The sequence below is a fragment of the Dendrobates tinctorius genome, unplaced genomic scaffold (genome assembly GCF_039654945.1).
Source record: "Dendrobates tinctorius isolate UK_male_01 unplaced genomic scaffold, ASM3965494v1 ptg000075l, whole genome shotgun sequence".
Lineage (NCBI taxonomy): Eukaryota > Metazoa > Chordata > Amphibia > Anura > Dendrobatidae > Dendrobates > Dendrobates tinctorius.
This window is the reverse complement of record NW_027361743.1, coordinates 12,725,570-12,742,030: the sequence shown is the minus strand read 5'-3', so window position 1 is coordinate 12,742,030 and position 16,461 is coordinate 12,725,570. Positions and strand designations below refer to the sequence as shown.

At 47.2% G+C, this 16,461-nt stretch overlaps 1 protein-coding gene across 3 annotated transcripts in view; it reads right to left on the bottom strand.

The window, feature by feature from the left end:
- The window catches only part of NPAT (nuclear protein, coactivator of histone transcription), a 95,782-nt gene that overhangs the window by 36,113 nt on the left and 43,208 nt on the right, over positions 1–16,461 (bottom strand). For 2 of the 3 annotated variants that reach the window (XM_073582997.1, XM_073582998.1), the window contains exons 11-12: positions 8,614–8,713; positions 8,338–8,460 (exon numbers count right to left, since the gene is read on the bottom strand). In XM_073582997.1, the coding sequence (XP_073439098.1) occupies positions 8,338–8,460; positions 8,614–8,713 (223 nt within the window). The remainder of the gene's footprint in view (positions 1–8,337; positions 8,461–8,613; positions 8,714–16,461) is intronic. The other variant, XM_073582999.1, reaches the window with a different exon arrangement.

Below are 16,461 nucleotides of genomic sequence, written 5' to 3'. Positions count from 1 at the left end.
CACAGAGCAGAAGCCAATTTTCTCCATAGGGAAAAAAATTCCTTCCCCTAAGCTGGGTCAACCATCTACCTATAATATTATGTTATTCGTAACCTTCTATACTGTTACTCACAAGAAAAGCATCCATTCATTTCTTAAATTCATTCAGTGAGTTGGCCATCACCACTTCCTCAGGAAGAGAATTCCAGAGCCTCACTGCTCTTACCGTGAAGAACCCTCTTCTATGCTGGTGCAGAAATTGTCTTTCCTCCAAACGAAGAGAATGCCCCCTTGTTCTTGTCACAGTCCTTGCTACAAACAGTTCATTGGAGAGATCTCTGTATTGCCCTCTGATATACTTGTACATATATATTAAGTCTCCCCTAAGTCTTCTCTTTTCTAGAGTAAACAGACCTAATTTTGATAACCTTTCTGGGTATTGTAGTGAACCAACTCCATTTATCATTTTAGTAGCCCGCCTTTGAACCCTTTCAAGTTCAGTAATGTCTTTCTTGAGCACCGGCGTCCAATATTGCACACAATGCTCCAAGTGTGGTCTGACGAGTGATTTGTACAGAGGGAGAATTATGTTTTCATCTCGTGTCCCCAGACCTCTTCTAATGCATCCCATGACCCTATTTGCTTTGGTGGCAGCTGCCTGACACTGGGCACTCCAATTTAGCTTCTTATTGACCAAGATGCCTAAGTCTTTTTCCATGTCTGATTTCCCCAGCAGTTTCCCATTTAGTAAGTAGTTGTAGCATCTGTTTCTCCTTCCCATGTGCATAACCTTACACTTATCTGTGTTAAATCTCATTTGCCATTTTTCAGCCCAATTCTCCAATTTACTCAAATCTGTCTGTAGTTGCAAACTGTCCTTCTTTGTGTTAACTACCTTACATAGTTTTGGATAATCTGCAAATACTGATATTTTACTGTGTAAGCCATCCACTAGATCATTATTAAATATATTAAATAGTAGGGGGCCCATTGATCTCCCAGCGGTGGGCATCAGGAAAGTTTTGGTGGTGTGAGGCAGGAGCAGAGTCCCCCGCTGTGCACACTGCCCACCCGGTGGTGTGCTTCAGGAAAATGGAGCCACCACAGATTAAGATTTCAATCTGCCCATGCGCTGGCACCATTTTCCTGAAGCCTACTGCCGGGAGATCTATGTGCGCAACGGGGACTCTGCTCCTCCCTCACACCACCGACATTTTCCTGAAACCCACTGCCGGGAAATCAAGGGCTCCTGCCTCGCACTGCTAGAACACCTCCCACCATCCAATCACTACCCAGCAAGCTATATTCGGACTACAAGACGCACACCCATTTTCCTCCCAAATATTTTATTGGAAATAGTGTCTCATAGCCCAAAAGCTACGATAAGTTTATGTCCAGGAAGCTCCATGTACTCTCCGCTCTGCAGTGTTGGACCTGCACATTACTATACAGTGGTGACAAGAGGTGATGTACTATAAGTTGATATCATAATCACTAAATTGCAAATAGTATTCGTTTATCATCATCTATGCAGTAAATGTGATACAGTTGGTACAGGAAGTATTGAGAGCCCTTTAAATTTTTCACTGTTTCATTGCAGCCATTTGGTAAATTCAAAAAAGTTCATTTTTTTCATTAATGTACACTCTGCACCCCATATTGACTGAAAAAAAAAAACAAATGTAAAAATTTTTGCAAATTTATTAAAAAAGAAAAACTGAAATATCACATGGTCATAAGTATTCAGAACCTTTGCTCAGTATTGAGTAGAAGTACGCCTTTGAGCTAGTACAGCCATGAGTCTTCTTGGGAATGATGCAACAAGTTTTTCACACCTGGATTTGGGGATTCTCTGCCATTCTTCCTTGCAGATCCTCTCCAGTTCCGTCAGGTTGGATGGTGAACATTGGTGGACAGACATTTTCAGGTCTCTCCAGAGATGCTCAATAGGTTTAGGTCAGGATCTGGCTGGGCCAGTCAAGAATGGTTACAGAGTTGTTCTGAAGCCACTCCTTTGTTATTTTAGCTGAGTGCTTAGGCCTCTTTCACACTTCAGTTTTTTGCATCAGTCAAGATCCGCCAAAAGGACGGATGGCGGATCCGTTTTAGTACTGATGACAACGGATGGCACCCGCCCGTTTTTTTGACGGATCCGACAAATGAAGAATTTTAAAGGAATGAGAGAGAGAGAGAAAGAGAGAGAGAGACATTTTTTTTTGTCCGGCACCCAGAAAGAATTTCGGGTTAAATGAGTGTCTGGAGGATCCGCCAGAGAAAAAAACCGTTGCAAGCTCCGTTTTCAAATCTTTCAGGATGGTGACGGACAGGAACTTTTGGCGGATCCGCAAAAAAAAATGGATGCAACGGACGGCAATCCTTCACAATCCGCCAATAATGGAAGTCAATGGGGAAAAAAACGGATCCTCAAAAGAAAATTGCGGATCCGTTTTTTTCAAAACCTGGCGGATTGTGACTGATTGTAAAAAACGGAAGTGTGAAAGAGGCCTTAGGGTCATTGTCTTGTTGGAAGGTGAACCTTCAGCCAAGTCTGAGGTCCAGAGCACTTTGGAAGAGGTTATCATCCAGGATATCTCTGTACTAGGCTGCATTCATGTTTTTTCTTCTATTGCAACCAGTCGTCCTGTCCCTGCAGGATGAAAAACACCCTCATAGCATGATGCTGCCACCACGTTTCACTCTTGGGATTGTATTGGGCAGGTGATGAGCAGTGCCTGGTTTTCTCCATACATACCGCTTAGAATTAGCACAAAAAGTTCTATCTCCGTCTCATCAGACCACAGAGTCTTATTTCTCATAGTCTTGGAGTCCTTCATGTGTTTTTTAGCAAACTCTATGTGGGCTTTCATATGTGTGGCACTGATGAGAGGCTTCCGTCGGGCCACTCTGCCAATAAAGGCCCGACTGGTGGAGGCCCTACTGCATCTGTGGAGCTCAGCAACAGTGATCTTGTGGTTCTTCTTTACTTCTCTCACCAAGGCTCTTCTCCCACGATTGCTCAGTTTGGCTGGGCGAAAACTTCTGGTGGTCCCAAACCTCTTCCATTTAAGAATTATGGAGGCCACTGTGCTCTTAGGAACCTTGAGTACTGCAGAAATTCTTCTGTAACCTTGGCCAGATCTGTGCCTTGCCAAAATTCTGTCTCAGAGCTCCTTGGCCAGTTCCTTTGGCCTCATGATTCTCATTTGGTCTGACATGCACTGTGAGCTGTGAGGTCTTCTATAGACAGGTGTGTACCTTTATAAACCAAGTCCTATCAGTTAAACACAGCTGGACTCCAATGAAGGAGTAGAACCATTTCAAGGAGGATCACAAGGAAATGGACAGCAAGTGACTTAAATATGAGTGTCTGATCAAAGGGTCTGAATACTTATCACCATGTGATATTTCAGTTTTTCTTTTGTAATAAATCTGAAAAAAAATTCTACATTTTTGCTTTTTTCACTCAAGATGGGGTGCAGAGTGTACATTAATGAGAAAAAAAACAACTTGTTTGAATTTACCAAATGGCTGCAATGAAACAGAGTGAAAAATTTAAAGTGGTCTGAATACTTTCCGTACCCACTGTACGTAATCTAGTGGTAATTGCAATTGAAGGTTGCAATTTGGTGCGCTCGGCGCAGCGTCAAAAGGACGCATGCGCCGCCAAACGCATACTGCGCACGGCCTGCGTCCCCAGTGCTAAAGATAGGGGACGCAGGACGCATGCAGTGTCTTGCGTCCGTAGGCGGAGCTACCGGCTGAGGCGCGGCAGGGGGCGGGGCTTAGCGGCGGCCGTGCGCAGCCCGACGCTGCGGCCGTAAACGCTAATGTGAAACTAGCCTAAAGTGGACTTTTCATTCGGATCGGTAAGTGCCACAGTCTTCCTTTTTTGATATTGGATTTATACAACTGTATTTTCTGGACATAAGCACCCAAGATCACGGTGCAGAGCCTGGAACGCAGCATGAGTTTGATGGCATAATCTGGCAGCGGCTCCAACCGTCTTTTTTCTCAGTCCAGTCAAGTGTGCATTATATATCATAATTTGGCCACAAGATATGTATGAGAGGGAGGCGTTAAGGCAACTTAAAAATAGAAAGACCTATTTAACGTTGGACCATAATCCGTTGCAAGCATTTACGGCTGAACTGGAGATGATTTTACATCAGGCCTTTGAAAAGGGTATATAATTCCCAAGAAAGTGTTAGAGGGACTGCTTATCAAATTTCCTAAGATCCCTACAATCTTTGTGCCGAAAAAACATAAAAATGCTCTGGAACCTCCGGGACCTCCAATAGTCTCGGGCATAGGAGGGCTCTGTGAGCCTATTTATAAATTCATAGATTTTTATCTCAAACCACTCGTTGAGGCCTTACCCTCCTATGCCCGAGACACCATGGACGTTCTGGCCAGAATTGATGGCATGACCCTGGATCAAGATATGATTCTAGTAACAGCCGACATCGAGTCACTCTATGCGTGTATTCGACACGAAGATGGTCTCGAGGCATGTAGTTTCTTTTTGAGCAACAGCAATTGGGATGGCTCTCTGTGATCTCATCTTGGAATTGCTGCAGTACATTTTGACACATTTTTTCATTTTCAAAGAACGATTTTATTTGCAGCAATGCGGCACTGCCATGGGTGCGGCCTGTGCGCCCTCTTTCGCTAACCTCTTCTTGGGGTTTTGGAAAAGGGAGGTCTTTGGGGGGGGGGGGAGGGCGCCCAGGCCGCCGACCACGTGCAGTGCTGGGTAAGGTATATAGATGACATGTTGATCATCTGGCAAGGTACCGAGCACCAGCTGTGTACCTTCATGGAAGGGCTTAACCATAATTCATACAACATCAAACTAACCTACACTTTCAGTAGGGTGGAGGTGGACTTCCTGGATATAAAGAGCTTGGTAGATGAACATCTCCATTTGCAGACAGACATATACCGGAAGCCCACCTCGGTTAATTCCTTATTACACACAAGCTCGTGCCATCCTAGGGCCACGATCAGGGCTATCCCGGTGGGACAATTTCTGAGATTAAGACGGGTATGCTCGTCTGAGTCACGATTTGAGAATCAGGCCAATGATCTCAAAGATAGGTTTAAGACACGTGGATACAGCAATAGATGTGTCAAATTCGGCTATATGAGAGCAAGAAGGAGCCAGCGCACATCTTTGCTGCATTCTCAAAGTAGAACAAACACAAAAGAAAATGATTCAATCAGGTTCATCTCCACCTTCAACGGTGAATGCTCGACGATGAGAAAATGTCTCCAACGACTATGGAAAATACTACAAACCGAGCCAACACTGGCAGGTCTTTTGCCAGAACGCCCCCTCATGACAGCGAGAAGAGGCCAAAACTTAGCAGACCTTCTAGCGCGTAGTCATTATGCTCCAGTATTAAAAAACCCATTTAATTCACGAGGTCCCCCACAAGGCTGCTTCCCATGTGGGAGCTGCATAGCCTGTAAAAATATCACCAGGACTACAAGTTTCACCTTGGCCGATGGAACACAAAGGTTTTCCATTAGACAATATATAACCTGCTCTACTACACAGGTTATATATTATGCTACATGTGACTGCCAGAAGATCTATATAGGCCTGACATCATGGCAACTCAAAATTCGCACTAGAGAACATGTGCGTGATATTCTGGCAGCAGTATCCGTCACTGATCTCTCTAGTCTAAAGACCATACCACGACATTACAAACAGTTCCACCAGTGTAATCCGAAATCCTTTATGGTTAGGGGCATACAACATGTCCAGTGTGGGATGCATGCTGGCGACATAAGGCGACTTTTAGCACAAAGGTTTGTGCTCTCACCAACTTTAGTTGCCGCTGATGGGTAATATCTCCCACTCACTATAGTAAGAATTTTTCATTCTTATCCTCCCTCGTTTTAGTATTTTAATCCGGCTTTTATCTTATATGTGTCTAATTTGTTTTCTTTTGTGTGCTTTCCATAGTGACTAACTATACCGATATCCAGTATATGAGTCCATCCGTGTCTTCCTATTTTATCCATATTCAGCTTGGGGCATCCGCCATTCTATTGCCGGCACAGCACTGTATTCAAGATATTGAAGAGACTCTCTTTCAAAAATACAGCTATTATCTGTTAAAGCTCTTAAATATTCATATACAACAGCTGCGTTGGACTTTACGTGGGATTTATGCATTTTTATACAAAGGGTCACTTTTATGGAACTGTATGACCCAGTAGTTCATTTATTCTCAAATGTGGATTTTCTGTCTGCAATGATTTTTTTTTTTCTTCTTATTGTCACAGGTACCATGTCTCATTTACAATTTGATATTTGTTTTCTATTGTGAGTGTGCCTTTGGGCACCTTGTGATATAGTTGTCTATTCGTCTGTAAATGTGTTTTTTTCTCTCCAATGAGGTGCCCTTTGTTTATTGTTATGATCAATGCACATCTTGAATGTTGTTCTGAGGGTCTGTGCACCCTCTTATGGATTGTTTTAACATTACAAGCTGTTTAATATGTGAGATCTATCCTTACTGGTGGTGTAGATAGTGCGCATGCGCGTTTGCCCTGGCCGCGCCCCCGTGTCCTCACTACCTTCTGGTGTTTGCTTGGTTGCGTGGTGACGGCTTGGCACCGGCCGCCCCACGTGACTCGGCTTGCTTGGTGGGGGTGACGCGCGGGTGTGGGCAGACCCGGGGATGACACACACACACACTGTAGCGCTGTTCTGGTTGGCGCACCTAGACAACCGGACTACTCGATCAGGATATAAATATGGGGACACCGGACCTATTAAGCCACGCCCCCCCCCCCCCCCCCAGGAAGGAATCTGTACCGAAATGTGCGTCGGGGATCCGGTCTCCTGCTTCCACGTCTCAAACATGACGGGTGATCATTGACTTATTACTCTAACTATATACCTATATATTATATACTCTACTAAGTCTACTCTATGGTTTCCCTATGAATGAGGGCTGCTTCAACATACTACATAGGATTGCTGTTTTAGCTACACTAATTCACAAAGCTATACCCAGCAGCCAGCATTCAGGGAACCAGAGCGTTACATTTATGTGCACTTTGCCACTAGGAGTTATTCGGCGTTTGGGAGTTCTCTCTTTTTATCGGAGTATATCACTAACGTAGGTACGGATGTATACCCATTGTGTTTGATTGTGGCAGCAGGGGTCTTTTCGCTACGATAGTTGGACTAAAGTCCCCGTCTCACATAGTGAGATCGCTAGCGAGATCGCTGATGCGTCACTGATTTTGTGACGCAACAGTGATCTCGCCACATGTGACACATAGCAGCGAACCCCCCCCCCTCGCTGGATATCGCTGATCATGCTGGAATGTCCGGGGCCATTTTTTCATCGTCGCCGTCCCGCTGGCCAGCATGCATCGCTGTGTTTGACACCGACGAATGACCTCGTTGGTGACGCAGAACTCAGGTTGGAATCGTTCAGAATAGCTGATGTGTGACAACGCACCAGCGATCCTTACCAGGTTGTATCGTTGTCGGGATCGCTGGTGCGACGTTGAAGAGATCTGTCTGTTTGGCAGCTTACTAGCGACCATGTAGCGACGCACCAATCATCCCTACCAGGTCGTATTCATTGTCGGGATCGCAGGTGTGTCGCTATGTGAAACGGACCCTTAGTCACTAATCTATGTTTACATGCCTTTATATTTGTATCTGCTCACTTTATTGAATGTCGTGTTCTTTGCATATGATCTATTTAGTCTTTTAATATTTTGAATAAAATTTATCATTTTTTGTAAATTAGCATAGACTCAGGTCCTCCGTTTTTTGATTATGATATATGAGTCGCCGCTCTAATGCACCAAAAAAAGGTGGTATTAGTACCACAGTTAAGTGTTAAATAATGATTTGGAGAAATGTTATATTATATATGTATACACAGTATGCACATTAAGCTGCCTAAATGGCAATTACACAACACAAACTGCACATAAACCACTCAAGAAACGTATTTTTGACATGACTTACACACCACCTGCATATTGGATGTAAGCGACACACGAGATGTTGCACAGAAGTCACTCACATAATAACAGGCTGCATAAGATCATTCTGCATACACAAGCCGTGCAATTTACGACACTAAAAACATGCTGAAAAGCTGCATTTCCTACATTAGAGTGTGAACTGTCACAGTCAACACACACTGGACACACACACAGAACACATTACACATCTGCTGCACACATGTTAGTCATACATGCCTGTCTAAGAAAGGTTGGTCTTCCCTTTGAACTCTGTGGTAGATACTAGAGTATCTACACAACATCTACCCCTATGTGATTGGTTGTGACCAAATTGTGCGAAAACAGACTCACCGCTATCCACATCCAGCATTCTTTCCACAACATCTTGTTTTTTCCCTTTTTCACTCACAGCCTTAGGATTGTTATTACTGGCTGAAGAATCCCGTGGCGATACTTTTGGAGCCTTGGATGTAACTGCAAAGCATTTATTAGACAAACCATTAAGTCCGCAAAACTCCAAAAAAAGACACAACTCCCTTTTTACATATGCTGAAAATTTTGGAAGCAGGTGTAAAGCCATCAAGACATGCTGCACTTATGGCACAGATGGATATTATGAAAGCTTACCACACGCAAATAAATCATACAGCTCCTGGAAGTCGGGGTCCAATTCGGTTTGTGTTAATATGTCATTGATGGCCTCCTCAGACATATGTATCTCCCCTCCCTGTAAGAATAATCATTTGGTTTACAATACACCTTTTCGCACACAATAACTGCACAATATGAATGCGCTTGGTCAGGACTGATTCATTTTCTGGGCAATGTCTTGATAGTGCCATGTCTGAAGCACTAAATCCCAGCGGACTAATGACATGCTTGTGGTTTCCGGTTAGGTTCCCTTTTATAAAACAGAGGGCCCGATTCATCGAGTTCAGCAATTTTCTTGCTGGTCTTGTTGTGGAGGTGTGTGGATTAATCAAAAGATACTGATTCTTTAACCCCCCCCCCCCCCCCTCATGACCTTCGACAAGAAGATCCTATGATGTAAACCTATGTAATGGCGATCATGCAGGCACAGGAACTGTGCACGATTGCAGCTAAGAGCAGTGCCAGTATCACCCAGGTCATTTAACCCCCTCAATGCTCAAGGAGACCGCTGAACAAAGGCCATATGGAGTCCAGAGTAACTCTGCTGCCTCATTATATACAGTGCCTCCCTCTGGGTTTTCATCGGAATTACATCACTTGGAGATTTAGATGGAACCCCAAAATTAAGTGATCAGCGTAGAGTGCAGGGTAAATGTGATCCCCAACGTTAAAGGGGGTGTCCGGGCTTTTCACATAATCTCAGTGCTTATCTGAGCTGCAGGATGATGACAATAAGTAATTTACCTTCTGTCACCAGTTTGCAGGGTATTCAAGATATCAGTGTCTTGCTTCTGAGCAGAACGTCCAAGGGGGGTGTTCTGGCATTGAAATGAGAACTGGTTGTTTCCTCCTACTCTACTAAAAACCTGCCCTCTATAGCAACAACCCCACCCTCCATAGCAACAGGCCCTCCCCGTCCACATGAACAAGCCCTCCTCACACAGTAACAAATCCTCCCCCTATAGCAGCCTCAGTGCAGAGAGCAGAGCCACCCAGCTGCTCCTCCCCCAGACACACACTGAACAGTGATCTATGGAAAGTGAAACTATAGTGAGGAGGGAAAATTGTAGTAGAGTAGGAGGAAACGACCAGTTCTTATTTCAATGCCAGAACACCCTCCCTTGGACATTCTGCTCAGAATCAAGACACTGATATCTAGAAAACCCTGCAAAGTGGTGACAGAAGGTAAATTACTTATTGTCACCATTCTGCAGCCCAGATATGCACTGAGAATATGTGAAAAGCACAGACAACCCCTTTAAGTAAAATGTTCCCAATAAAAGCTTCAACTAAATCCACAAAAAAATAGGGATTTTTGTGTACTCACCGTAAAATCCTTTTCTCCGAGCCAATCATTGGGGACACAGAGACCGTGGGTGTTATCCTGCTGGCCACTAGGAGGACACTAAGTAAACCAGAAAAATAGTTAGCTCCTCTCCTGCAGTATACACCCTCTCGCTGGCCGAGATTCTCCAGTTCGGTGAAAAAAGCAGTAGGAACATAAACAGTCAACAATAACCATAACTATGTCAACGCCCTAAGAATGCTGCAGTGAACCAATAGGCCAAAAGGGTGGGTGCTGTGTCCCCCAATGATTGGCTCGGAGAAAAGGATTTTACGGTGAGTACACAAAAATCCCTATTTCTCCTACGCCTTATTGGGGACACAGAGACCGTGGGACGTCCTAAAGCAGTCCCTGGGTGGGGAGCATACAGATGGTAATACCCCATGTACCATTGAGTCAACACCGTGGTACTGGCGATTGCAGGCTGCGTCTGCCGAGAGCTGCATCCGCAGAAGCCTGAGAATGAAATAGGCATTGTTTGTAAAGGTACGCAAGCTGGACCAAGTCACAGCCTTGTGGAGAGGACTGAGAATGAATTTAGTAATTCTTTGTAAAAGTATGCAGACTGGACGAAGTCGCAGCTTTGCAGACCAGTTCTGCCGTGGCCTGGTGCCGAAAGACTGAAAAGGCGCCCACTGACTGGATAGAGTGCGCCTTAATCCCCGCTGGGACAGGCGCGTTCCTGACACAGTAGGATACCTGAATCGCCAAGTGAATCCACCTAGCTAGTGTTGCTTTTGACGCAGCTAGACCCTTCCTATGCCCCTCTGGAACTATGAACAGGGCATCTGACTTGTGGAAGGAGCCATCCGCGAGATGTACCGTGTCAGCGCCCTAACCACATCCAGGGTGTGGACGGCCTTCTCAATGCGATCGACTGGCGTCGGAACAAAAGGAAGGTAAAACAATTTCCTCGTTGAGATGGCAAGAGGAGAGGACCTGGGCCAGGAAGGATGGGGACGTTCTGAGAACTACCTCTTCCTGATGAAAATTCAGAAACGGAGAACGGCAGGAAAAGGGCTGCCATTTCGAAACTTGTCTGATTGAGGTAGTTGACACTAGAAAGACCACCTTTCAAGAGAGGACGGTCAGTGACACATCCCGCAGCAGTTCGAAAAGGAACCTCCTGAAAGGCCCCGAGAACCGGGTTAAGGCCCCATGAGTCCAATGGCCTTCTATAAGGAGACCCCACATGGGAAACTTCCTGAATGAACGTCTTGAGCTGAAAGCTTGGTGGCAATTTGTCTTGGAAAAGCACTGACAAGGCAGAAATTTGGCTGTTGAGCGAGCTAAGCGCGAGGCCTGATATTAATCCAGACTGAAGGAATTCCAATATGGCCAGAATGGAAAAATACTAGAGGTGATTGACCATGAAGCTTGCACCACAAAAAAGGTTGTCTAGGTGCGATGATAGATGAGCATGGACACAGGCTGCCTAGTATTAAATCACGTCGTGAGGGAACCCAGCCTGAGCTAAAATCCAGGATTCAACGGCCACGCCGTCAAAGACAGGGCCCTGGAGTTCTGGTGGTAAGTCAGGCCCTGCGAGAGTAGATCGATGCGATCTGGAAGTAGCCAGGGGACGTCGGCAACTAGTTGTATTAGTTCTGCATACCATGCTCGGCGCGGCCAATCTGGCACGACTAGAATCACTGGCACTCCCTCCGCTCTGATCCTCTTGATGACCCTCGGAAACAAGGGAAGAGGGGGGAGAAGATGTACAGGAGCCGGAACCGGAGCTATGGCGGAACTAGAGCGTCCGCTCCAATGGCGCAAGGATCAGGCGATCGGGAAATGAACCAAGGAACCTTGTTGTTTAGTCTTGAGGCCATGAAATCGACATCCGAAGTCCTCCAACGATGACATATCTGCTGAAAGATTTCCGGATGAAGAGACCACTTCCCCGAGGAAACACCTTGGTGACTGAGAAAATCTATGTTCCAATTTTACAAACCCGGGATGTGGCTTGCTGAGATGGGCGAATGGTTGGTCTCAGCCCCGTGGAAGATGTAACTCACTTAATGCATGGCCATCCTGCCCCGGGAACGTCCCTGACGGTAGATATACGCCACAGCCGTGGCGTTGTCGGATTGAAACCTGACGGGGAGACCTGCGAAGAGCTGGTGGAAACTCCGTAGAGTTAGTCTGATTAACATTGGGAGACGTGACTCTCGGGTTGACCAATGACCCTGTGCCGTGAGGCGGCAAGGGACCGCACCCCAAATGAGGAGACTTGCGTTGGAGGTTACTACCAACCATCTTACTGTGGGTAAAGACATCCCTTGACTCAGGGAGGATTTCAGTGTCCACCCCCTGAGGGTTTGCCTGTCCCGCAGGGACGGAGGAATCAGACGGTCCAGAGAGAATGGATTCTCGTCCCAAGCTAACAGCCACACATGTTGCAAGGGACGGAGATGGAACTGTGCAAATGGAACTGCTTCCATCGCTGCCACCATCCTTCCGAGAACTCTCATGCTGAAACGAATTGAGAGAGAAACTGGTCGAGAAAAAGGCCGCTCTGCTTGTTGTAAGGCTTGGGTCTCTCCTGGAGGGAGAGTGGTGAACCCGCGGGAAGTGCGAGCCGGTCCTGGGAGAGACTTTTCGCAGTCTATCTTCCGCCCTAGGCGAGAAAGAGTATTTACTGTTATCCACAGTTTCCTCGCAGACTGGAAGAGACGGACCCTTGATGAGCAGGTCGTCCAGATACGGTAACACTACCACTCCCCGAGGATGAAGAATGGTCATGACAACCGCCATGACCTTGGTAAAGACCCTGGGAGCAGTGGCGAGTCTGAAGGGCAAGGCCACAAACTGGAAGTGTTCATGGTGTGTTGCAAAACGCAGGAACTACTGGAGGGACGGGCAGATCGTAATGTGAAGGTAAGCGTCCTTGATGTCGATGGATGCTAGGAACTGTCCCTTTACCATGGAAGCGACAACTGATCGGAGAGTTCCCATTCAGAATCGCCGTACCGTGACAAGGTGATTTAACAATTGAGATCCAGAATGGGCCGCATCGACCCGTCCTCTTTTGGAACCACAAAAATGGGTCTGAATAAAATCTCCTGAATCTTTCATGAAGTGGGACCGGAACGATGACTCCGTCCCTTAGCAGAGCCTGAACAGCCCGAAGAAAGGCTCTTGTCTGTCTCTTGGAGGAAGAGGAAAGGAAAACCCGAGTTAGAGGGGGGGGGATTCTATATTCTATCCGAAGAATATCAGCTTCCTGACCCATTTGTCGTCATTAGGTAGATCTAGGAGATCTGGCTCCCCTAAATCCAGAAGCCCTAGGCCTGGGTTTCCAAGAACGGTTAGGTCTGCATGAGATCTGGGAGCCTCTGTCTCCGCATGGGGACCGACCTGATTCGAAAGAGAAGGTAGAGGAGGACCAACTGGAATTGTTGCGAGAAGATTGAAAAACGCGTCGGCTGTTGGTTGCGAAACGGCAGAACAGCCCTTTGTTGAGGAAGGAATTTACTTATCCCCCCCCCCCCCCGGTGGTATCAGAAATGATCTGGTCCAGTCTCTCTACAAATGTGGCATCCGCCCACCAGCCGCGGAGCCATGGGGCTCTTCTAATGGAGATCGCATTAGCGGCAGTATGAGCCGCGCAAATGGCGGTCTGAAAAGAAGAGTCTACTACAAAGTTCTCTGTGTGAATCATCTGGCTGGCGACAGAGGTTGTCTCCGTATGAAGATTGGTGTCCTGGAAGACAGTAATCAGGACTTCTGCCCAAGCGGCCATGCCTTAATGACCTAAACTGGCGCGAAGGATGGAGGGGAAAAAAAAACAAAAAACCTGCCGCTCCTGAAGCTTCCAAAATATTGAATGGGCCAAGTAGTCAAATTGATGATCGGAGGGGTTTGTGACTGAGGAACCCTCAGAAACAGATAGGAGCGTTGTCGAAGCAAGACGCAGTACAGGACAGTCCACCGGAGGGAACTGTAATCGATCCTTCATTAGGTCTGGATCAAAAGAGTATTTAGCCAGAGTAAACTTTTGCCCAGTGAACCACTTATGTGGCCGATCCCCATATTAGTGGATGGCTGGTAAATAACCAGCGCACACGCTTATTCCTTAAAAGAGATAAGGAGTGCTGGGGCGCGAATATTTTCCTCGTCCAACTTCAGAATCCTGATGACTGATTCTATAAGAGAATCAAGCGACTCTTGATCAGTTGGGGGATTCTGAGGGTCTGACGCGACAGATACGAAATCAGAGTCATGCTCGCTGTGAACCTCAGGAGAGGGCGAGCGAGAGACAGGAGTCGCTGATGCTGAGGCGCGAACGCAACTAGGGGACGCGCCATGGGCCCGCTTTTGCAGAGACAGTCCTCTCGGAGGGAGAATATAGCCTTGGTCAGAGGCTCCACCGACCGTGACAGGGGCGCAGCCCACTCGGGGTACCAGACGCAGAGGGCCCGTCAGCAGCGGCTGCGAGGGGCGTTGGAGCGGAGGTCGGGGCGCGGTTTGGGCGTAGGCCGGGTCGCGGTCCGTGCATAACGGATTAGCTTGAGCACTGGGTAAGGCCGACTTGCAGGTGGTACACACGGTAGAAAAGCGCAGAGTGCTTGTTAGCGGCCCGTTTAGCCTCCTGTGAGTGAGGCATAGCTCTCCAGAAAGGGTTAACGGCAGAGTCTGACTGCAGCTGCAGGGAATGTGCCGGAAAGGGGTTAAGCTTTAATCTGAGGGCAGATGCAGCTTACCCACGGTCCTGTGTTATGTCCCCGGGAGAAAAATGTTGGCCCTGTGGCGTCACCCGGAATTCGGCTGCTCCTGAAAGGGTTAACTGCAGCAGAGGTAACAGACATGGCCCCCGAGATTAGAATTGCGCGTCTCGTTAGGAATGAGAGGCGCCAAGAGGGGGAGGTGATGATAGCACGGGCGGCGCTATTCAAATTGCGACCCAGTAGGCCGGAAAAGCCGGGGACTAAATTTGAGGCCTACCAGCGGTAGGTGCCGGGGAAGGGGAGGCGCTATTTAAATTGTGACCTAGCAGGCCGAAAAAGCCGGGAGCTAAATTTCTGGCCTCCCCACGGTAAGCGCCGAGCGGGGGGGCGCAACCGGGCGCTACTGTACCGCTGCTGACGCTGAGTCAGCGCTTCTCCCGGGGACAAAGACCCGACCCCATACCTCCACTCTTGTGCTCAGTCAGGTCACTGTCCGGGTTCTTCTCCAGGCGATGTAGCAGAGCTGGAGGAGGTTTTACAGGGGGGTATTGCTCAATCGATCCTCCCTCTGGGCAGGGGGACGGAGAGCTGAGGGGCTGATTCAGGGCATCCGACAAAGCGCTGTTCAGGTGTTTCTCCATGCACTCCTGTGCTATGTCCTGTTGCGCTTGCCCTCGTCTCCGTTAGAGTACCGAGCATAAGGGAACCATCGTCAGAGGAATCAGCCCCATTCGTCGCAGGAAAGTGTACATGAAGGGTTACTCCACGTGCTTGCCTGTTGTTGGTTCGGGGGAGAGCAGGCCGTAGAAAGGAACCGTCGCCCCCTTCACTCCGTTAATTAAAAAATAGAAATTTAGAGAAAATTCAAAAATAAAAAATATTGTGGGGTCTGAAACCAGACCCAAGTGCCTGCTATAGACACTAAGTAAGAACTGGAGAATCTCAGCCAGCGAGAGGGTGTATACTGCAGGGGAGGAGCTAACTTTTTTCTGGTTTACTTAGTGTCCTCCTAGTGGCCAGCAGCATAACACCCACTGTCTCTATGTCCCCCAATGAAGCGTAGGAGAAAAACAAGTGCCCACTTAGGTCTGTCATCTGTTAACAGAAATATAAGGGGCTTCCACGTTACTGGTAGCACAAAGGCTCAGAAAAAGCCATATAGCTCCTCGCTTCCAGCAAATTTGGCGCTCCCAAATACAAATGCCCCCTCCCTTCTGAGCACCACAGTGTGCCTATACCACATATAGCGTCCACATGTTAGACATTCCTGTAGCTATGAGAGCCCGCCTAATTTAAGGGTGAGTGCCTCCTGAAGCATGAGCTGGGCATAATGTACTGGTAACTAAAGCGTGCTGGTCACTACAGCTGCAGATTTGCAATTTTCACTCGGCAACATCCACTGCTGCTCGTTTCTGGAAACCACCCATGGAGTCAAAACGGTAGACACATTACCAGAAGGGTGTAATTTCCAAGATGTGTCACTTTATGGGGGGATCCTGCTCTTCTGGCACTTAGGAGATCTGTATATGGAGTCTGTAAACTGTTCTACAATAGAGTTTGTTCTTCAAGAGTCAAATAGCGCTCCATCCCTCACCAATCTCGCCGTATGGCTAAGGCCTGTTTCACACTTCCGTTTTTGTGTCCGCCAAACGGATCCGTTTCCGTTTTTTTGACGGAAACTGATGCAAACGGATCCGTTTTTTTAAAAACGGATCCGTTTTTTTGACGGATCCGCGGTAACCGTAATGGAAGTCTATGGGACAAAAAAAACGGATCCTGCAAAAAATGGCGGATCCGTTTTTTTACGGA